At 55.8% G+C, this 23,250-nt stretch overlaps 1 protein-coding gene across 3 annotated transcripts; it reads left to right on the top strand.

Moving 5' to 3' along the window:
- Positions 1-1,528: 1,528 nt before the first annotated feature.
- Positions 1,529-22,771, top strand: CDC42EP4 (CDC42 effector protein 4). 3 transcript variants are annotated; one of them, XM_067717166.1, is made up of 3 exons: positions 1,529-2,016; positions 19,673-19,896; positions 19,996-22,771. In XM_067717166.1, exon 3 carries the CDS (start codon positions 20,108-20,110, stop codon positions 21,161-21,163), a length of 1,056 nt encoding a protein of 351 aa, XP_067573267.1. In that variant the 5' UTR covers positions 1,529-2,016; positions 19,673-19,896; positions 19,996-20,107; the 3' UTR covers positions 21,164-22,771. The 3 variants fall into 3 exon arrangements, with proteins under 3 accessions (XP_067573267.1, XP_067573266.1, XP_067573268.1); XM_067717165.1 differs by lacking the exon at positions 19,673-19,896 and having other exon boundaries at positions 1,531-2,016; XM_067717167.1 differs by lacking the exons at positions 1,529-2,016; positions 19,673-19,896 and adding an exon at positions 2,775-3,029.
- The last annotated feature ends 479 nt before the right edge of the window (positions 22,772-23,250 follow it).

Here is a 23,250-nt window from a genome sequence, read left to right on the forward strand (position 1 = left end):
TGGGTGGACAGGTGTGGGAAGACAGGCCCGTGCAGCTGTGAGAATCACACACGCCCAAGTCCCATGGGCAGGTCCCAGCAGCTAGAACAGGCAGAGACACACGTCCCGGCCTAAAGGCTTATAGGTCAAGTTACACCAAAGGTGCAGTTAAGACCTCAAATCCTTCTCCAAAGTCAGGGGCTTGGAACTTGCCAGAAATTTCAAGGTAGGTATTCAAGCTTCAAGTTTTCCATTTTGTTAGTTTCCTCTGATTATCTGTAGGCAGCTCTAGTCTGAAAGCTCCAAGCAGAACTTAGCCTCAGCAAAGGCCCCTCGAATTTCACAGATCTGGGATTCCAACCATCAGAGAAAATTAGCACTTTGTTTTTATTTCATTTTTTTAATTGAAGTATAGTTGATTTACAATGTTGTATTAGTTTCAGGTGTATAGCAAAGTGATTCAGATATATATATATTTTTTCAGATTCTTTTCCCATATAGGTTATTACAAATATTGAGTAGAGTTCCCTGTGCTCTACAGTAGGTCCTTGTTATCTATTTTATATACAGTGTGTGTATATGTTACTCCCAAATTCCTAATTTATCCTTCCCAGCACTTTCTTTCAATCAAGACTCCCTGCCAGTGTGCTAGCGATGCAGGGGTGACCCGTCTCGAGAAGCATCTGCTGAGCTCCTTCCCAGAGCAGCCTGTAACCACTGAGGGCCTACTGAGGGCAGGGATTGAACTTAATTCACCTTTATCCCTAAAGGCAAACTTCAATGAACGTTCAATGTTTGTGGAAGGACAGACACCTGTTAAAGGAGAACCAATTACTAACAGCTAGACCTAAATACAAAATAATTGGTTAACAATGGAGGGAAAGAGAAGTGGGGGGGGGAGGTGCCTCAGAGAATCAGGAAAGTTTTAGGGCACAGATAAGACTTCAGCTTTGATTTTAGGTGGAAGGGACCTCAGATACCAGCACTGGGGGAGGGTTTACTGGGAGCCCTGTCCGGGAAGGTACAAGCCCAAAGGGACCCACTGAGGGGTCCCATTGAAGGTCAGTGGGAGGGAGTCTGGTGGCCTCTGCCACCCGGATCCCCTTCTCTTAAAACAAAAACCCAGGCGAGGGAGCTGCTAACAGCTAGGGAGCTTTCACTTTGTGCTGTGTACTCTCCTGGGCCACTTTATTAGTAACGATCATTTACCAATGGAAGTTACTCCTCTAAAAAGATTCTCATAGGATTCAGGCCGCGGGTCTCAGGAGTGCATCGCCCCTGAGGCTCACTTGGAATAGAACTCCGTTTGGGAGGCTACTCAGGAGGCAAGGGACACAGGGGAAAGCAGGAGGATCAAAGGCAGGTCACCAGGCCCAAACCCTTCTTACACCCGCTCCGGGCCTGGCCTCGGGGCCCGGCTCCTCCCCCATCTCGTTTCCCGTAAGAGGCTGGGATGGAATCCATACCCAGGCGGCGCCGACCCTGGGGGCTTCCATCTCCCTCGTCCTGGGCCGGGGAGGGAGGCAGCAGAAACGCCCCGGGGCGGGGGCTATTGTTGTCTGGTCACTGCTCGGAAGGGAGAAGAGCTTCAGGAGGGTCTCGTGCTAGGCCCCCGGGGGGAGTCGCGCCCCTGACCCCGTGGCCCCAGGTTGGGGGGGGGGGTCAGGGCCGGAGCGCAGCCAGGCGGGGGCGCCCCGGGGCCCCACCGGCCCAGGTCCAGGATGGCCTCCCAGCCCGAACCGCCCCCCGACGAAGCTCCCGGGGTCTTGGGCTTTCTGATTTGAACCGCGGAGGCCGAGCGGCCCGGCTGAGGTTCCCAACCGCCATTGGCTGCGGCGACGCGGTGACATCAGCGCGGAGGGGCGCGGGAGGAGCCTGGAAGGGGAGTGTCCGAGAGGCTCCCAGCCCCGAAAGCCCGAGAGCCAGAGAGAAACCGACGCCGCGCGGACATGGGTCGTCAGCCCCGGCGCCTCGCGGAGCCCACGGAGGGGAGAGCGCAGTCGCGCCGGCCCGGCGCTCACGTCTCTGCGGACCCAGGTAGGCGACGGGCACCCGCTTCTGGCCGTGACAGCCACCTGCGCCCTGCGGGGCCTGGGTGGGCTCGGTTGGGGGACCTCGAGCCGCCCTAGGGAGCAGAGGGGATTGAAAAAACCGCGATAGGGGCGGTGGGGAGGGGAGCGGGGCAGAGCTCCCCACTTCTGCGCCCGCCCCGTGTGGCAGGGCTGGGGCCCGGGCGAGTGCGGGGCGGCCCGGGTGTCTGGGACCGGGGCCACGCACCCTGTGTCCGTGCAGAGCGGGGCTGGGGAGGACGGAGTGGCAGAGAGTCCGGCGAAATCCCGCTCCCAATCGACTTCCTCTCCCCAGACTGGGATTCGCCGGTGCCGCCTCGGGCGCTGCTGGGGGTGGGGATGACGGTGCGGTGGGACGGGGGACCTGGCTTTTAACGTACCACCCCTTTGCCCGGGTGTGTGTCCCTGGGGGCAGGAGCACAGCCCTCGGCGGCGCGCGGCCCGCGGTCTCCCCGAGGGGGGCGTGAGTGCACAGAGTACTCCATGAATAAGAACCGGATTACTCGCCCGTAGTGGCGGAGGCGTGTACACTATCTCTCGTACGCGCGCTGCAGCACACGCCGCCCAATGTCACCGGGCCGGGGAGAAGAGGGGCGAAGAGCTGCCTGGAAGGGGAACGGCCGAGGGAACAAATGCTCTCTCCCCACCCCTCCCTCCCCGCCCGGCCCCCGCCCCGCGCGCCCGCCTCCTTGGGAGACCTGGAGGCCGAGGCGGGGGTAGGCCGAGGCGCCGACCGGCGGGGTGGGGCCGCTTCCGAGCCCGGGAAGGGGCTACGCGCGGGACCCGGCGGAGCGCTCCCGGCCTGGCCACGAGCCGGGAGCGGTCGGTTAATGATTTAATCGCCCGCTTGGGGCGGTGGAACTGGGATCGGCCGTCTTTAGCTCCGCCCCCTCCCTGGAGCGCCCCCCATCGGGGGCACAAAACTGCCCCCCTGCCCGGGCAGCGTCCCGATGAGCCACTCTGCGGGCCGGGCCGCCTCCGGTGAGTGCTGAGCGGGAATCGGAGCGAGGGCTGGAGGGCCGAGGCTAGGCGGGCTTCCTGGGGGAGGCCGGAGCCCGAGCCGGGGCGTGTGAGCGTGCGTGCGTGTGTGTGTGTGTGTGTGTGTGTGTGTGTGTGTATGTGTATGTGTATGTGTATGTGTATGAGAGAGAGACTGGGGGAGGGGTGCTCTCTGCTAACTCAAACCAGATTCCTTGTTTCCCGATGAGACGCCGCAGCCTGCGCTTTGGAAGTTTTCTTTTTTTCCCCGGGAGAATGGAGGGGAAATACAATGCTTTTTCTTTTCTTCTTGCAGCCCCTTGCAATCTGACAGGCTCCCACGTCCCCGGGCTGCGTCCACAGTGCCTATTCTTTGCTCTCTATCTGAGCAGTTGAACGGGGCAAGGGTCCCTGAGCTGTGTGAAGCCCCCAGCTCCTCTTTAGGGAGTTTGGGTGCTGGGGGGGGGGAGGAGACTCCCTCATCCTTACCCTCAGAGGCCATCTGGACCAGAGCAAGCTCTCCCCATCCAGCCCGCGTAAACAATGAGAGGCCCGGTTACAGGAGGGCTTCCAGCAATGCAACTTCTTTGCACAGTCTGGGTTTCTAATAACTCCCCACCCCCTCGGCCCCCTTTCTGAGGCTGGGGTGGAGGAGGGGACCACCGGCAGGATGGACTGAATTTTAAGAGAACAAAGAACAGGGCACAAAGGAAGGGGAAAGCCGAGCTGTGGATTTCCCCCCAGGAACGGGGAGTTTGCTGGACGGGGGCTGGACCCAGCCAAGCCTGTAGGTGGCCCCAGGGCTCCCGAAGCAGTAACGGGGCACCCACTCGTGACTTGGGAGGCTCCGTCCCTGGGGGGAAGCTAGGACCCTGTGTGAGTCTGGGGGTGCCTGTGGGTTCCAGCTTACATCAGCTGCCCTGTGTGAGCTGCCATGTGACGGACCGATTAGTGTGGTTTATCTCCTCCGAACTTGGACTCTGCCCCTCCAGTCCTTGGGGACAGCTGCTCCTTCCTACAAACAGGGGGTTCAGTGAGCCTTGGGAGATACCCAAGTGGGTTCTCCTGGTCTTCCCAAGGATCCCGGTGACCCCTGCAGGGACTGAAAATAAGACAGTGGTTTGGGGTCTCAGCCCCTCTGCCATCTCCCTGAGTTCCTGGAGTCCCTGCTCACTGATGACCATAGCTCACGTGACACTCCGTAGCTCAGGCCTGGACCTTGAGCATTCCTTCCATTTTTCTGGGATTCCCACCTTTCTCTTTCTTGACCCCACTCTTCCATTTCCCTCTCATTTCTCTCACCCCCGCCCACTCACCGATTCTCCTTCCAGTCCGATGTACGGACACACCCAGCCTGCTGCTGTCCTGCTGCCCTCACAGGACTGGAGCCCCCAGCACGTGAGAGTCTAGTCTACAAAGTGGGGAGGTGGGGATGGGCAGATGTTGACCTGGGAGAGGGCTCGGAGACCCTTCTTTGCATGTCAGGAACTTCCCCAGCAGGGCCTCGGGTTGGCTCTGGTTCAGGGATCCTAACCGCCTCCACCTTTGGAGTGGTTGATTGATTTCTGCGGCCAGGACAGGCTGTGCCCAGGTGTGGCAGGCAAGGTGTTTGCAGCTGGCCACCCCTCTGTCGCCCTCCTCCCTGCCCCCTCTCCTCTGATTTGGAAGGTGGGAATGGACACGGCTCAGAGGCCGGAACTGCCTCCTGTGGCTGGAGCTTCCACAGGCTCCGAGGATCTTGTCCCTGTGGGAGGAGGGAGGAGTCTGTCCCTTGGAGGAACAGGACCTGGGTTGATGCCAGAGATAAGGCTTGGGGGCGGAGGGAGAGGGGTTGAGCAATCTGGCCCTGGAAGCTGAGAGAGCCGCTGTCTTCTGACCTATGTACTGGAGGCTTTTCCTCAACCTTGGGAAAAGGAACCGAGCCCTGGACCCTTCTGGCAGAGTGTCCTGAGGGCCAGCACCTCGGGGGTGCTCCGGAAGGCCGGGCCCCTGCCAGCGTGCTCTGGACAGGGAGCTGGGGTGCGGGACTGTGCTGGGAGGGGCTCATGCGCATGGCTGGACCTGGCTTCTTGGCTTGCAGGGTGTTGGGAAGGAAGTTGAGCCGTGAGCATCCCGCATTCCCACTCACTGTGTCCCTGAAGCTCTAGCTTAAAATACAAGGAGGCTTGGGCTTCCTTCCAGTAATGTACATCAGAGTCTCCCCCAGGCACTGCCAGCTTGCAGCTCAGGACTCCCGGCCAGGGTGGCAGCACCGACATCCAGAGCCCTCCTTTGCCAGCAGGTGGGGCACTGGTGGTCTCCACTCAGCCTCCCAAACTGCAGAAGGGTCTCTCTTTTGGGTCAGGCGAGCACAGTTTGGGGTTACCCAGACTGTAAGAAACTGCTGGCATTTCCCCCTCATTCCTTCATCCCAGGGGCTGAGGGCATCTGAAAAGCCACAGTGCCAGGGCAAGAAAGATCCCTGGGGCTGTATTCAGGGACAGCATCTCTTGCTCAGCCAGCGCTGCTCAGACCACCGTCTTCTGCCCTGGCCATCAGGGGTGACAGATGGTGTCAGCCAGGGCAGCCTCTAGCCTCCCTGGGAGAGTCTCTGGGTTCTTATACCTGCATCCAGGCAGTTCTGGGGGTAACTGAACTTGGTCTGCAGACCCCAGCTTCGGATCTCCCCAATGTGGTGACAGTGAAGCCAGGCTCTGTGTTCCGGCGTCTGTTCCCTGACCTTCCTTCCCCTCCACACTCAGGTTTCCACTCCCTGCAGCCCTTCTCTGTTCCTCAGAATGTTGCCCTTGGTCCTGAGGGTTTAAGGCTCAATCAGATGGTGGGAGTAGAGAGCCAGAGGGAGCACAGAAGAAACTTAGGGCTGGCAGTGCCATTTGTGGACACCTGTAATGAGAGTCAGGTTAGGTCCAAAGGACCAGGCTATTTTTTATTGGGGGCTGACCGTGTTGAGATTCTCTGCATTACTTGTTGCTGGTAGCTGGTCCCCCAGATTCCTACGTTTGCTAACCCACATCCTAGGGAGGAATTGGAGGGCTTTCTCTTTTCCCACCTCCGCCTCATCCACCGTGTTGAACTGAGATCGGAAGGAGCTGAAGTCCTGTCTAAGAAAAGCCAGGCTCCTCCCGCATCTCGAAAAGGTTAAAGGAGAAGGGAAGGCAGATAGGGAAAGAGACCAAGTCTCGGGGCTGCTCGATCCCACTGCTCGTCTGGACTACAATCTATAGCTGGGCTTCGGACGCCCAGAGGACACCCACCGCCCCGCCCCGCAACAGTTCATCTTGGGGCCCCCAGGGACTTTGAAAGGGGTCATCCTGGGAGCCTTTTGGATTAGGTGTCCTCAGGTGACACTGAAGGTATGTGTCCTCTTTGAACTAGGGGAGTGACCGTGGCCAGAGCGTCACTGGGGATGCTGGAATTCTCCTACCTTTCAAGGTATAGACATAAGGCACCTGCTGAGAAGGAACACGTTATAGCATCATTGTCGCAGCAAACACGTTACGAGTGCTCATCCCTTATGCATCCTCGTGTAAGGGCTTTACCTGTGTTAGCTTATTTAATCCTCACAGTAGTTCTAGGAAGTACACGGTATTATCAGTGGCTTTGAAAACTAATGAGGAAACCGAGGCACAGGTAACTTGCCCGGTGTGGCCCAGCCCGCTCGTGATCAGGGTGTCTGGCACCGGGGTCCCCCAGGCTTGCACGTTCCATCTTGCAGGGTCAAGGTGGAAATTCACCAGCCTGCCCCAGAGCAGCACCAGATGCACCTGGCTCCCTCTGGCGACCCACTCCTCAGCTGAGCACTGTGCTCTCCGTAGAAGCGAAGTGAAACCAAGCAAGGTCGGGCTGATCTGATTTCAAGCCCTGCCTTCTGAGGCCCCAGGCAGGAGGGAGGAGCAGTGAGGCTCCCACCAGGCACCCCTTCCCTGGTTTCTGGCCACACACACACACCCCTCCCTCCCTCCGTCCCTCCAGGAAGAGCCTGTAAACAAGGAAAGTTGCTGAATGCCCTTGAGCTCTGGAGTCTTGGCTCCGGAGCTGTCACTTCCTGTCACTCCCAGGTCACGGCTCACTCCTGTCCCTCTGGAGCTGTTGTAATGAGGGGGGTGGGGTGGGCGTGGTCCATATTTCCCAGCATTTATCTGTACTTTCCCTGGAGTGTGGGAGAGCCCAGACTCAGGATATTTTAAGCCAAACGCTATGCAAAAGTGTTTGCCCCGTGGATGTTCACGCGTCCATAACTTTCATCAGATCTTAGAGTCCAGCGCCCCAGTGATGTTTATGACACGCCCCCGATACACCTTTGGGTAAAGTGGGAAAAGCCCAGGGTTCAGAATCAGGCAGACTTCAACAGCTCTGTCCTTAGCAGCTGTGTGACTCGGGTGAAGCATTTAGCTCTCAGCCTTAGTTTGCTTGTCTGCAAGATGGGGACGATGATGATAACTCCAGGGGATTGCTGGGAAGAGTACATGTGATAAAGTCTTTCAGATGCCTAGAACAGAGTTATTACTTGGCCCCCAAAAGGCAGTTTAATCAAAATGAAGCAGCTAGCTTGGTACAGAGTAAAGGCTCAGTGAGGTTCACTCCCTTTCTCATACTTCCTCTGTGACCCATGGTCCAGGGAGGGCATATCCACCTGGGCTCCATGGGTAGGATCTAAGATATCACTTCCCACTCTTTAAACTAGACTAGACATTACATTTTCCAGCAATCAAAGGGTAAATTAATTATCCAAGCTACAGTGTGTTTTCCCACAACTCAGCCTGTCTAAGTGACTGGTATCATTTTCCTAAAACTGTAAGAACGGTAACTTCTCTGAGATGGTTGAGAATACCTGCGTGAATCCAGTGGTGAGTATCATGATGAACAGAAGTACCCCTAGAGCAGCACCACCGTCGATAGGACTATAAAGCCAGGCACATAAAGAACTTTGCAGTTTTCGAGTGACCACATTTTTAAAAACTACAGACAGGTGAAATCAATGTTAATATGCTTTACTTAAGCCAGTGTGTCAACAATACTGTCCTTTCACCATGTAATCATAAAAAAATTAATGAGATATTTTACATTATGTTTTCATACAAGGCCTTCAAAAAGCCATAGCTATAGCACATCTCAACTTGGAGGCTACATTTTACAAATAACCAGAATTTGGATTTCCTAAAATGTGCAGCTAAAAGGGCAGATATTCACACACTCAGGGTGTTTTAAACGTACTTCAGTTTTCCAATAGCTGAACCAAGCATTAAATTTTCATTTAAAATAATTAAAATGAAAGAAAAATTAAAAATTCAGTTCCTCGGTGGCACCAGAAATATTCCAAGCATTCAACAGCCTGATGTGATTAGTGACTACTGTGTTGGATGACTTAGGTTTTGAACAGCCCTGTAAACGCCAGGAACAGAGATCTTCATTGTCAGTAGTAGTACGCAACATTATGTTGGCAAGTGGAGCAAATTTAACGAGATAAGAATGAGGAATGGGGGAGGCAGAATTATTATTAGTTGCAGATGATGGGCTGGTCTACTTGCAAAGCCCGAAAAATTTAATTATACAGTTGATTAGGGTGTGTAAGATAGTACAAGCTTAGTAGGGTGTCCATTAAAGAGAGATAAATTTTATTTATTTATTTTTTCCTTATACATTTATTTATGGCTGCATTGGGTCTTCATTGCTGCACGCAGGCTTTTCTCTAGTTGCGGCGAGCAGGGGCTACACTTTCTTGCGGTGCACGGGCTTCTCACTGCAGTGGCTTCTCTTGTTGTGGAGCACGGGCTCTAGGCACGTGGGCTTCAGTAGTTGTGGCACGCAGGCTTAGTAGTTGTGGCACCCAGGCTTAGTAGCTCCGCGGCATGTGGGATCTTCCCAGACCAGGGCTCGAACCCGTGTCCTCTGCATTGGCAGACAGATTCTTAACCACTGCGCCACCAGGGAAGCCCGAGGTACAAATTTTAAAATTGTAGCTTTCCCACATACCAGCTACAACCAGTCAGAAGCTATAGCTACATAAAAGGGGCAGGGTACAAACCGCTTTCACAACGAGAGGCCATAACATAACTCAGGATAAACTTGCAAGACGTGTGTAAGGCTTGTAGGAAGAAAACCCACAAAATTTAATGGAGAATGTCTAAGAGACTTGAATAAATGGATATGAAGGCGTGATGCTGTGATAGTTACTTCTTCCCAAATTAATTTATTGTTTGCTTTCAATGCCAATGTAATTCCGTCAGGATTTCTTTTGGAACTGAATAAAATGTTTCTAAAGTCCATCTGGAAGACTAACTGCATTAGAAAAGACAAGACATTTTCAGAGAAAAGTTAGTGCAGGGATATTATTCTACTAGATACTCAAAACATATTTTACAGAGTTGACAGTATAGACCTGGTTTAGGAATGAACAGAGATCAATAAGCAGAAGAGGAAGTTTGGAGAAACCGTGGGGAGTATCTGTATATATCTGACGAAGGTAGCATTTGACTCTTCACTCATATTTTATAGCAGTTTTATACAGAACCAGTAACGCACTTTACTGTTATATTTTTAATTTCTTATAAAATTGCGGGTCATTTAAAATAGATAAGCCACAGACCTATCTTTGTATTTCCTTTGAGTATTTTTTCTCCATGAGTAGTTTTTCATTATTACCTTACCTAGTCGTTTTAGAAGGAGTGAATATTTTCATAAAACTTGGGAGTGGGGGAGGTCTTTGCTTCATAGTACTAAAGCCAGACATTGTACGACAGATTTGACCGTGTAAAAATTAATAAGCACTCTACGGAAAAGAAAACAACAAAATCACCACATGGAAAATGGGCCTATGATACATTTGCAGGAATGTTTGCAAAATATAGTCAACATTTTTAAGAGCCTTCATATTTTAAGTCATGCAAACCCATTGGAAAAGGTGAAGCCGCCTTGCCCCCGCGCAGAAAACATGCAGAAGCCTTCGACAAGCAGTTCACAGGGGAGATGATATTTTTTTAAATGCTCACCCTCTTAGTAATAGAAGGAATGAAAATTATAAGTTTGAGCGTGGTGCTGATTGTGGTTTTTTTGTTTCCAATTCCGCTGAGGACACAGTAACACCTGTTGTTGGACACCATCGTCCTGTGTTGGTGAGACTGCAACTTGGTAAAACCTTCTGGAGAACAAGTTAGGAAGAAGAAACAAAAGTAATTTTACTCACTTATAAGTAGGTATCCTCCAGAAATAAGGACTTGGACAGACTTAGCTGGAAGGCTATTGGTTACAGCGTTTGAACAAAACTGAAACAACTAGCATTCAGCAGTGGTCTGCTGGATGTAAAACTGAGGCTCTTAGGACCTAATCTAAAATAGTGTAGCATTAGTTATGAACGTGTAACTGTTTTCACTCAAACATAAACAATGGCTGGCTTTATTCATCCCTCTACAATGGAAAGTGCTGCTTGTATTAAAAAAGAGGGAACATGTCTAGATCAGCACAATCCCAGAGAAGCAGCACACCAAGTCCCTTACAGAATGTACAGTTTGAATAGATACACTTAGAAAGTAACAAGAGATAGGTGATACGAACACTTTCTTTAACCCAGTATATAGGTGAAATGAACACTTTCTTTAAGCCAGTATATTCCAAATTTTTTTTTTTTTTTTTTGCTGTATGCGGGCCTCTCACTGCTGTGGCCTCTCCCGCTGCGGAGCACAGGCTCCGGACGTGCAGGCCCAGCGGACATGGCTCACAGGCCCAGCCGCTCCGCGGCACGTGGGATCCTCCCGGACCGGGGCACGAACCCGCATCCCCTGCATCGGCAGGCAGACTCTCAACCACTGCGCCACCAGGGAAGCCCGGGCCCACTCTTTTAACTTTGCTGGGTGAGCCCTGGCTTCTGCTTCAGGGTGGTCCTCCCCACCTCTCACCTCCTGGGGGATCAGAACATTGGGAGGGGTCCTCAGAGCAGGAAGCTGGGATGAGAGCTTGTGTAAGGAGGAGCCCATCCGAACCGTCCCTGGGAGCAGGTCTCTGATGGGGGAGTCAGTCAAGTGAGTCTTGGCCCCAAGGTCTTATCTTAGACGAACAGCCTCCCTAATCCCACCCTACCCCCATCCCTCCGTCCATGTGCCGTGTTCTCAGCTGCGGACATCTGAATAAGCCACAGAGCATCACCTCACACAGAAAAGCTTGTGCTCCAAGGTCTGCCAGAAACGGGCTCACACCACCATTTAGTAGCTGGGAGAGTGAGCGAGGGCATTCGTTCCACGTGAGCCTCCGTTTCTCTTTATGATGGAGGCAATCGTGACACCCTCCTTGCGGGGTCAGAGGCACAAACTTAACGAAGTCTGCACAATGCCTGGCGTGCAGCAGGCACCCAATCAATGAGAACTGCTGACAGCACTGCTAGTTCTGCCTTACTGGTGGTCATGGGCAGCCAGTGGCTGGAGCGCGGGGGTGTCCTTGTGTGACCCCGCCCCTTCTCGTTTCCTCTGCTCCTTTGTAGCCATCAGGAGAGCTGAGCTGGGGCGGTGGAAGCAGCAGAGACCCAACCTTCACCTGCCCAGGGTTCCACTGGGGGATGGCCATGTGGGAGGGAGGCTGGCCTCCAGCTTAGGGCCTCGGTGTCGCTGGAAATTGGCCATTCTCCGGGGTGTGGGGGGGGGGTGTGTGGGGATCGTTATTTTTCATCTGCTCGGTTGTGGAGGCTCAAGCAGCTGTTGGGAAGCTGGTTCTTTTGGGGGGGTCCTAAGCTCCCTATTTCCCCTGCCACCAGGTTTTATAATAGATTGCCTGCTTTCTCCTCCCAAACAACTTAAAAATAAAACGAGGATGTGATAAACTTGTCCATCTGGGGTAGATGCAGATTTAGGGGGACGGGAGAGAAAGAGAACAGACCTCGACGGGAGATTTTTCGATATGAGAGTGTGTGGTCTGAGCCCCGCGCTCCCCCGCCCGGCCCCCACCTGGCGCCTTGTATGGGCTGCAGCTGCTGGACCCTGAGAACTTGAGAGTTTAAAGCTGGTTTGGAAATTAAGATTTTTTTTCCTTAAGCCTTTGATGCTTCGGGATTTTTACTATTATTATTATCCAAACAGCACTACCACATTAAAGGAAACTTAAAAAGAAAAGAGCCCGTTTTCCTCTCAAGCCTGACATCACTCCTGAATCTCTCTGCCTGCCCTTTTGCCTTTATTCGTGAACGTGTATGTGTGTGTAGTGTGTGATCACTGTGTAAACAAGCCTGAATTCTGCCTTTTTTCCTTCCACTCGATGTCGTCTGGTAAACAGTTTTCCACGTCCTGCGTGGTCTTCGCTGACCCTGCATTTCATGCCTGCAGGACAATCTGTTGAGTTAATGGCTCCTGGTTTTCTCAACCATTTTCTTCTTGTTGGGTGTTAGGTTGTTTCCAGTCTCTTGCTATTATGAATAAGGCTTCAGTGACTGTCTGTGTCAGGGACTTTTTTCTGCTTTGAAATAGTTCCATAGGGTAGGTTTCCCACCACGGGCGCTCCTGAATCATTCTCGACTGAAAGTCTACTCAAAGAACCCGCCGTAATTGCCGATGCCCCAAGACCACCCTGTCCTGGAACCACTGTCTCTGAGCAGCATTTGACCCCTGTTTTTTCTTTTCTTTTAAAATTAATTTATTATTTATTTATTTATTTTTGGCTGCGTTGGGTCTTCGTTGCTGCGCGCGGGCTTTCTCTAGTTGCGGCGAGCGGGGGCTACTCTTCGTTGCGGTGCGCGGGCTTCTCATTGCGGTGGCTTCTCTGATGGCGGAGCACGGGCTCTAGGCGTGCGGGCTCTAGAGCGCAGGCTCAGTAGTTGTGGCGCACGGGCTTAGTTGCTCCGCGGCATGTGGGATCTTCCCGGACCAGGGCTCGAACCCGTGTCCCCTGCATTGGCAGGCGGATTCTTAACCACTGCGCCAGCAGGGAAGCCCTGGTCCCTGGTTTTGTACCACTCTCCCTGCCTGGTGGTACCTAGTACCTGCTGTTGGGTGGGAGGGAAGTCCTTCCCCTCCCCTTTCCAAGCTCAGTGCCACCAAGATGGTAACAGACACAAGAAGGTCTAGCCAGGTGCCTGGCAGTGAGTCAACCCCCATGGCATCTGCAAAGGACCTTTAGCGATTGGGAGACAGGGCACCTGGGCGCCAGTGCCATCTGGGCCCCTCACCAGCTCCTTGGCCTTGGGCAAGTACTTTTCTCCACCCTAGTCGCCCGCCACCGGGCTGGATAATCTCTGGGTGTCCTCCGTCTCAGTCTTAGGAACCGCTGAAGTTGAAAGCATCGTGGATGCCTCCGTGGGAGTCACGTGACATCATGGGTACCGTATTGTGGCACCCGCAGGGGTGTGCAAAAAAATCCACTGAGATGTGATAAGAAAACACCAGAACTTCTGTGTCACATATTGACTTTCTTTAAAAGAAGGAAAACTGAAACATATTCGTTGCTGCATGGATTGACAATGGCCACGTATATAAGCTATAAAAGATACACGTGTGTGTGTGCATAGATTACACGCTCCCTGTTTTGACGTGTGGAGGCCCCTGCACTTTGGGTCCTGCGGGGCTGTTTTCGTGGCTGGAGCCCGGGTGTGGGAATAAAGCCTTCCATCCATGACCCAGGGCAGATCTCTGAATTGATCCTCTCTATCTATGAGTGGGGTTGCTCCACACGCAGGCATTTTAAGGCGATATTTGACACAGATACACAAGTAGTACAGGAGTTATAATAGTGATATTTCACGTTTCTATCCTGGGCTTTTTATTTTTTTTTAATTTAAATGTGGATATTCAGGCTCAGTTTATTTTAAGACGGTGCTTCCTACCACCCTGGTGCCAACGGCGCACTCTCAGATACGAGAGGGCTTGCGGCAGTGTTAGTGAAGGAACTAAAAGCTTCTAAATATCCTGAAGTCAGCTAAAAATAACCACGCGGCCCCCACTGAAGCTCCTCCTGCTGTAACAGTGTGCATCAAAGCACCCACAGTTCTCCTCCTTTCCCTGTGCTGCCCATCAGCTGTTGGAATGAGACAGTCTTCCCCTTTCTCTGGGATTCCTTATCTTCACAGGATAGGGCTGGGGAGCATTCCAGAAAGCGCTGGATCTTTCTCTGGCGACAGAAGCCAGAGCCCCTCACCTCTCACAGGGCATCGTGGCCCGCGTCGCGCGGCGTGTCTTGCACAATGCCCTGCAGCCTGTTGTTCCAGCTGACAGATGCTGTGTAGCAGAACGCTTCCCCCGCTTTGGCAAAGTCAAGTTCTTCCTGGCAGCAGAAAGTTGCTTGCACCCCGAGGGAAAGGTCCCTGGCCTGCCGGCTGAGACGCACCCCTGGCAGAGGACTCCTGGGCTCGAGCTCCCCTTTGAGCCCGCCCTCCCTCTCCTCCCCTCTCCGGGCCCTCAGCTCCTGGTGTCTCCGGCTCCAAAACCTGCCCTGGATGTGCCCCACTCTGTCCATCTCCTTAACCACACCCTCGTCCTGGCCCCCATCCTCTGCCCTGAATTCCTGCTTCCCCTCCTCCGTGCCTCCCATCCAGCCACTGCCATGGGAACCTCCAAACACGCAGATGGGATGGCTTCCTGCTTAGGGAGGTTTCCTTTGGTACCTAGAACGCCATCCAAACTCCGGCCTGGGCTTCCTGTGAGGGCCCCGTGTGACCTGGCCCCTGGGTTTTCATTCCGTTCCTCAAACACAAGCTTGTTCCCCCCTCAGGGCCTTTGCACGTGCTGTCCCCACAGCCCGCATGTTCTTGGCATGCCTGGTTCCTTCTCGTCACTCGGTTCTCAGAGGGGCCTCCCAGAGCCCGTAACTCCCGCGCTCACCCTCCCTCGTTACCCCCTTGACCCTGAGGACTACGAGATACTGTTTTATTCGCTTGTTTACAGCCCCGTCGCCCACCCACCCACACTCACACCACAAGTGTGCCCAGGAAGTCTGGGCTCATCCACCTCGTTATTTTCACTGCTGTGTCTCCAGGGCCCAGAGGAGTTATGGGGAAATTGGTGGGTGTGCAGTAAGTCAGTGAGTGAGTGAGTGAGTGAATGAATGAATAAGGGAACGAAGCCACTTGTATCCAGTCCAAGCCACGACCGAAGTCATCGTGTCAAATGCCGCGTTGCTGGGGGCTAGAATCGGACAGGATGGGTGGTGAGAAGGGGGCATGGTGATGGAGGGGCTGGCTGCCCAGTGGCCGTGGCAGTGGGCATTGAGGCATGTGTGCTCTCTGTGCCAGGGTGAGCTTCCAGGTCAGCTGCACGGCGGGAGCCCTGCCTGTCTTCCCCGGGAGAGCTCGGGTCTGTCTGGGAGCTGCTGGGCTGAGGTGGGAGGGCAGTGCTCTCTGGACGGCCCGCCGGGGAGGATGAGAGACGGTCCAGGCCAGGGCTGTCCTATCCCGTCCCGGGAGCTGAGCTGAGCTGAGGGTGTGCTTGGTGTCGTTGCAACCGGGGGCCTGGCCTTGCAGGGAGGGCTCGTCACCCCTGGCTTACAGGAATGTCCTGTGGTCAGTGGGCCGAGGGTAGCAGAATCTGATTCCAGCAGAGGCTGGAGAGATGCGAGTTGCTGCTCCGTTTTCCCTTGCTCTGCCAGGAAAGGGGGATGTGGCTTCCGGGGTGGCAGGGTTGGGGAGTCCCCCCGAGGGCGGGCTGTGGGGAGCGGCTGCCTGTCATCTGGCGGCCTGTTTTAGCCACTTCCCCAGAGCTGGGTCACAGGGCTTAGCCACGCCCCCTCCTGAAGCCGCGGCTCTCTGTGCACAGCCCCTTTCCGGGTGGGTGCTCAGGTCCCCCCATACTTCCCCCAGGACTGGCCCAGGGCACCTGCTCGTACTTGTACTCAGAGTTCCACCTCCTCACCCCCACATTGCTCTGTGTTCAAAGCTTAGGGTGACAGTGTCATGAGGGTACCATGAAACCAAGGATTGAACACAACCCGGTGAGTGAGCTCTTGCCGGCCCTGAAGCCCGGCCTGACCAGCCTGAGCTCTAGCTGTAGGGCCCCAGGGCTGCTGCAGCCCCTCCTGGCTGGGCTGGGGGACCAGAGGGAGCTTCTCCGGAAGCTCAGGACTCGGGACATTTTCATGCTGGATGCTGAAGATGGTTTGCTTTTTCACAAGCTGCAAAGCCTCGTTCCCACACCCCCAGGGAGCGAGACCACAGACGGCAGATAAGCGCTGGCCGGACCTGCTCTACCTTCCTGGGCTGTGGGGCTGTGCAGGGGCCTAGGCACCTCCCTGCCGGCCCCTCTTATCCAGATCTCGAGCTCTACCCTCGAGGACGTGCCAGGGATGGGGGCCCTTCTGTCCTGTAGCCGCGATGGCCAGGATGCCTGGTCCCTGCCGGTGGCCACAGGGGTCTGCACCATCTCTGCCGAGCCCTGGGCAGCTGGGCCTGCGGTTTCCCTTTCTGTTCTTTTTAATAAGCACTTAAGATCAGGGAAACCACAGCGCCTGGCGCTTACTGGCTCTGGGGATTCCTGCCGTTACTTTGAAACCCTTACGCAACTCTGGAGCTTCACGTCACTGATCCTTTACGTTCCCTCCCTTCCCTCCCTCCCTCCCTCCCTCCCTCCCTCCCTCTCTCCCTCTCTCCCTCTCTCTTTTTTTTTTTTTTTTTTTTTTGCGGTATGTGGGCCTCTCACTGTTGTGGCCTCTCCCGTTGCAGAGCACAGGCTCTGGACGCGCAGGCTCAGCGGCCATGGCTCACGGGCTCAGCCGCTCCGCGGCATGTGGGATCTTCCCGGACCGGGGCACGAACCCATGTCCCCTGCATCGGCAGGCGGACTCTCAACCACTGCGCCACCAGGGAAGCCCCTCCTCCCTCTCCTTTTTATTCTTTCTTTTTTTGTTTTCTTTCTTTCTTTTCTTTTTTTAAATTTGTTTGTTTTTCTGTTCACCTGGTGATTACTATGTGTTTTATTTTCACATGTGCGCGCTCACTCCAGGGCAGGGTTGCCCCCCAGGGGACACTTGGCATTTCTGGAGACATTTTGGTTGTCACAAGCAGGGAAGGGATGCTACTGGCATCTGGTAGGTAGACACCAGGGATGCAGCAGAACATCTTATAATGTGCAGGACGGCTCCCACAGCAGAGAATTCTCTGGCTAAAGGTGTCAGCAGTGTCAGAATCCGCTCCAGGGTAATACAGGAATCTTCTTGAGGCAGCGGCCAGGCTTCTCCTTTCTCTGGACTCTTCCAGCCAGAAGTGGGGAGGGTAACTGACCGGAGATGCTACCCACCAAAGACCAGAAAGAGGCCTGGCATGGAGTAGAGAGAGCACTGGACCAGGAGACCGGCTTCCAGCCCAGCTCTGCTCTTAGGCACATACATCTGGATAAGTCACTTTGCTTCAGTGAACTTGTTTTCTCATCTGGCAAATGGAAGAGCTGAAGAACACAGGATTCCGTGACCAGAGCCAGGAGCTGAACTGCAGGCAGGTTGATGTGGACCCTTTCTATTCTTGCTTCACTGCGCTGGTGGCAGCAGAAGCCCGAGGGATTCTCCAGTACCAAGAGTGCCTTAGAAACCTGGTTTGATTTTCTTCTATGCCGAACGTGTCTGAGGCCGACTCACTCCATCCTCCTTCTCTCTTGTTTAGCCAAAGAGAGTTTTCCCCAACGTTGGCCTGAGAGCCCATGGCTGGCCCAGAGGGTCACATATGGTGACTCTCTCCTGGAGTGATGTGGAGGGGATGACCCTAAGGCCAGTACTTTTCATGTGTCTAGTTTAGGCGTCAGCAAACTATGGCCCAAATCTGGCCCACCACTTGTTTTTATATATAAAGTTTTATTGGGACACAGCCATGCCCATTTGTTTACATACGGTCTACTGCTGCTTTCCTACCACTGCGAAGGTGGAGCTGAGAAGCTGGGACCAAGACCGTGTCAGTCATGAAGCTGAGAACCTTTGCTGTCTGGACCTTTATGGAAAACGTTTGCCAAAACCTGGTCTAGCTGTTCCGTGACTTAATTGTTTAGACGTTAGGTCCCAGGGCATGGGCAGGAGCGAAGGGCCGGCTCAGAGGTAGGGGAAGAGAACTTTCCTGAGGGTCTCGGGGGAAGGAGGAGAGAGAGGAGGGGGAGCTGACCGACTGTAGTGGGTCATCTCAAGGCCTTTCAGGAGTCCTCACCTGAGTCCGCCCAGCCGGGCTCACCTGTGTGGCAGGTGAGCCCCGGTGTCTCGCCACCCTCCCCTGCCCTGGAGCGACAAGCGCTATGACTGCCTGGGGGTTGGGGGGGACCATCTGGCTGGGCATCACCAGCGGGACAAGGAACAAAGAACGAGAGCGAGGGGAGGGGGTTAGAGGACACAGAGAGGTCAGGCTGGGAGCCCTGGAGCCGGGCTGTAGGCTGAAGTGACCTTGTCCTTGGGCTCAGGAGGGCAGAAAGGGAGCAACCCAGGGGCTGGGGTGGAGGTGGGGGGTGGGAGGGAGGTGTTAGCCTTTCAACAGGTGTTTGAGGATCGACTGTGCCACGCACTGCTGGACGGGATTCAGCGGTGACAGGCCCTTTGGAGCCCTCCGGAAGCTCATAGTTCAGTGGCAAGATGACAGTCAGGCCGAGCCGGCAGTGGTAGAATGACAGAGCCAGTGCCTGCTGGGAGCAAGGGCGTCCACGGTGCTGGGGGTCGGGCAGGAGGTGGTCGGGAGGTCTCACCGGGCTGAAGCAGCTTTACTGGAAGAAGTGACAGCTCAGCTGAGCCCCGGAAGACGTTGGGTGAGCCAGGTGACAGGTATTCTAGCGGGGAGCTGTGCATGTCCAGCCCTGGAGTCCGGGAGACGGAAGCTCAGGGCCAGGGTGGACCGCAGGGGTAGGGGAGCAGCGAGGAGTGAGGCGGGGACCGGGTGTCGGATCGGGGGGTCTGCACTGGGGACCGGGTTTTGATTTAGCCAAAAGGTGAAGGATGGGGGAAGGGGAAGCAGGGCCAACTGGGAGATGGTGGCCTAGCTTAGGGCAGCATCGAGGGTGAGGAAGAAACCCGGTGGGACATCCTGGGTTGCCCTTGGCAACAGGGAGGATGGGCCTGGAATGTGGGGGCCGATGAGAGCTGTGCTGTTAGCAGGACTGGTGGCCCAGGACCACCCCCTCACCCGCCAGCCTTGGTTAAGTCCCTGCGCCCACATCACCCCACTCTGCTCAGCCCTGCGCTGCTGGGTTTAGCACTGGGGGCTGGTCTGGCTTCAACACTGGACTTCAGCTTGGCCCTTGCCAGGAGCTGCATGGGTGGTACCTGCCAGGAGATTACAGAGGCTCTCCTGGCCTCCCTGCTGATGCTTTTTGGCTCAGGTTAATCACCTGGGGGTCTGCATTCCCAGGGCGCCTCGGCCATCTAGGGTTTAGTCTCCGCCTCCCTGCACCCCTAGTGATTGAAGACACTGGGAGTTTCCCAGTCTTGGTCTCTGAGAGGCGGAGGGTGGATCCTTGGCAAAGAGCTCGGGGCTCCACTGTGGAGACGTCGCAGGCAGGATCCTCACCTCCGGGATCCTCGGGACACCCACCACGGGCCGGAGGGCTGGGGAGCTGGTCCTGTGGGTCCCGGCAGCTCCACCCGATTCTGATTCAGAGAGTGAGCTGCCGCCCACGTCTGTGGAGCACGTCTGTCCCAGGCAGCGCCTCCCTGGGGCCTGTGCTGTCCTCTCCCTCCTCTAAGGACCGTGACTCAGAATGAGGTGTCCACTGACTCCACAGGGGCTGAGGTCAGGCAGCAGGGAGAACTAACTTACAGCGTGTCTCCGGACCGGCTGTTCACTGGAGTCACGTCTCTCCTGGGTCGGCTGCCTGGAGCTGCCTGTGTGCCTCCGCCTCTAGGGGCGTCCTGGTTGCGAGGTGCGGGAGGCACTGTCCTTTAGAAGAAGGCACTCTCGCTCAAGTCTCAGGGAGAGCGTGCCTGTGGCTACTTGAGCTCAGAAGAGGTGAGCGGAGGTTTAAATAACAGCCACCCCTGAGCAGATGGCCTTTTGTGCTGAGCGGACAGCTGGGTTAACCCTTTCCCTGCTGTTCTCTCCTTGCAGCCCTATGATCTCCTTATCGCCCCCTCCGCCCGCCGGACTTCAGATCTGACCTCAGATCCGCCTGCTGTCTCTGGAGGGGACCCCCTCCTCCCCTCCCCCGCCCCCCGGCAAGATGCCGATCCTCAAGCAGCTGGTGTCCAGCTCCGTGCACTCCAAGCGCCGCTCCCGAGTGGACCTCACGGCCGAGATGATCAGCGCCCCGCTGGGCGACTTCCGCCACACCATGCACGTGGGCCGCGCGGGGGACGCCTTTGGGGACACCTCCTTCCTCAACAGCAAGGCTGGGGAGCTGGACAGTGAGTCCGTGGACGAGCAGGCCGCCGCCTCCTCCAAGCGCGGCCTCCTGTCCCGGAAGTTCCGGGGCAGCAAGCGGTCGCAGTCAGTGAGCAGGGGCGACCGGGATCACAGGGACGTGCTGGGCCCCCTGCGGGACTCGGCCCTCTTCGTCAAGAACGCCATGTCCCTGCCTCAGCTGAACGAGAAGGAGGCCGCCGAGAAGGGCTCCAGCAAGCTGCCCAAGAGCCTGTCCTCCAGCCCCGTGAGGAAGGCCACGGGGGAGGGCGGCCCGGAGGAGGCGGGGCCTCGGCGGAATGGGGCCTCCGCCCCCCACTCCCCAGACCCCCTCCTCGACGAGCAGGCCTTCGGGGACCTGGCGGATCTGCCCATGGTACCCAAGGCCAGCTTTGGGCTGAAGCACGCTGAGTCCATCATGTCGTTCCACATCGACCTGGGGCCCTCCATGCTGGGCGACGTCCTCAGCATCATGGACAAGGGGGAGTGGGAACCGGAGGAGGAGGGGGAGGCCGGTTGCCATGGTGACGAGGACCCAGCAGGCGGCCCCACCCAGGCTCCCCCGCTGGCGGCGGCAGCCCCTCTCCCGGCAAGGCAGGAAGGAGCGGGGGGCCCGGACCTGCCCGCGCTGCCGTCGCGTGCGCTGCCGGAGGAGGGCTGGGCCGCGGGGGCCCCCAGCCCCGGCTCGGCCCGCAGCGGGGGCAGCAGCCACACCACGCGGGACAGCAGCTCCCTGTCCAGCTGCGCCTCGGGGGTCCTGGAGGAGCGCAGCCCCGCCTTCCGGGGGCCGGACCGGGCCCGGGCCGCTCTCCTGAGGCAGCCGGACCCCGAGTTCTCCTTCATGGACGAGGAGGAGGAGGACGAGATCCGAGTGTGAGGCCGGCCGGAGGTGGGGGCTCTTGGCTTTGTCTCCTCCCTGTGCCCCCAGCCCTGCAAGGTCAGCCAGGAGCTTGGCTGCGGGCCCCAGACAGACCCTGGACCTCATGGATAAGGGGCGCTGGCCGAGCCTGGGGGCCCTCGTTGGACTTGGAGCTGGCTGGGGTGCCTGACTGCTTTGCACACCCTGCCCTGCCTGAGCTCGTAGGACGGGGCTGTGTTCTCGCAGCGGGACTCGGCTTTCCTCTCCCTCTCCCGGCCTCCAGTGGATTTCCGCTGTCAACTTGAGTCTCTGCCACGTGCAGCGATAATAGGGCAGCCAGGGGCGCAAGGGCTAAGGACACTTGACCTGCCTCTTTACTCCTGGCGTTTCTGTTGTGACGGAATAAACGCCCGTGACGGGTCACAAGTCCCGGCCCCTCCCTCCCTCCCTCCCCAGCTCCTGCACGGGGAGCCCCACGGAGGAAAGGCGGACCGAATGTGTACAGTGAACGCGACCCCTTCCGCGGGGTGAGAACAGGATGCAGAACGGAAGGAAGGCCCCGGGGCATCTTGAATTTTCAAGAGGGGGCCCTTGCAGGATGACACTAGGACAGGCTGCAGCCCTTGCTCAGTCCCTCTGGGTTTGTTTGTTCTTGTTGTGTTTAAATCTTTTTAGAACGATACCAGGAACGTGTTTGTAGGCCTGCCACCAGAAGGAAAACGAATCCTTTTAGAAAACCTTTATACTAAGTACTTCCAAACTTTATTTAGAACCGTATGGGGTGGAGGTCTGTGCGTGTCTGTCCTCGGCCCCCTCCCGCATAGCTATTAACAACAACAGGCAGCCAGTGTAGAAAATTTCTGGAAAATGATTATTAAAAAAAATGTCATTCCTATGGGGGGATAAAACCTCTTTTGACTGGGTTGTTCAGCCTCCGACTGACTACGTCCCTCTGCCAGCAGAGCCCCCTTCCCCACTTCTGAGTCAGTGGTCCTGAGGGTATAGGGTTGCCAGATTTAGCAACAAAACAAAGACCAGAATGCTGAGTTAAATTAGAGTTTCAGGCATGCAAAGGATGATTTCTTAGTGTAAGTATGCCGCATGCCATGTTTGTAATACACTCATGCTAAAAAATTAGTTGTTGTCTTTCTGAAATTCAGCTTTCACTCTGCGCCCTTAGAACCCCACCCAAGGGGATCGAGTGGAGGTTGGGTGCGAGCCCCCAGGATTCACAGATGAGGATTTTTCTGTCCTGGCAACAGGCTGACTTCACCTTCTCCTGTCGCCTTGTAGCCAGTGGAGGGAGGGGGGCGGACAGAACCGCCACGGGGTCCAGCCAGGGCTGGCGGCGGGTGCAGCTGCCCTAACCTCCGCCGCGGGGTCCAGCCAGGGCTGGCGGCGGGTGCAGCTGCCCTGCCTCCTGAGTTTTGCCAGATCTGGACTCAGATACCACCTTAGTTCTTGAAATGGGTGCTCACTGGTTTCCAGCCGTGCAGCCCCTGCCAGCTGCCGCCCTTGAAACCCATCTAGACAGCGCTCAGTTCCAGATTCTAAACTGTGTATTTTTTTTTTTCCGTGAAAATGTTAAAACAGCAAGGAAACATTAAAATAAAAGGCCTTACAGCATGCCTGGTGTCTGTGTCTGCTTTTTGTCGGGGAGGGGTGGATAGGGGTGAGGGTGCGGATTCAGGGTGCTGGGGCTGCCCGAGCCCCGACGGCACTCGGGGGCCTGAGGGGGCTTCTCTCTCTGTCTCTTTGGGGCCCGCCCCTCCTGCACTACTCTCCAGCTTCTGGAAGGACAACGCCTCACGTGCCCATCAGCCTGGGCAGGCCCTTGTGGGCTCTGGGATTTGGTGTCCCGACTGCCACTTACCACTGGGGGCCCTCGGGCACTTAGTCATGCAGCCACTCTGTGCCTCATCCTCCCCATCTGTTAAATGGGCATCGTGCTGTTCTTACAGGGCTGGGCTGCAGACACAGTCACTGCCGTGGTGTTTGCCAAGGTTTTTTTGGTTTTTATTTATTTATTTATTTGTTTGGTTGCACCAGGTCTTAGTTGCGACAGGTGGGCTCCTTAGTTTCGGCTTGCCGGCTCCTTAGTTGCA

This window comes from Pseudorca crassidens, chromosome 19 (genome assembly GCF_039906515.1).
Source record: "Pseudorca crassidens isolate mPseCra1 chromosome 19, mPseCra1.hap1, whole genome shotgun sequence".
NCBI classification, from domain to species: domain Eukaryota; kingdom Metazoa; phylum Chordata; class Mammalia; order Artiodactyla; family Delphinidae; genus Pseudorca; species Pseudorca crassidens.

Bases quoted from the DNA above. Each gene is read 5' to 3' on its own strand.
- CDC42EP4 (XM_067717166.1), top strand. From the start codon at position 20,108: ATGCCGATCCTCAAGCAGCTGGTGTCCAGCTCCGTGCACTCCAAGCGC.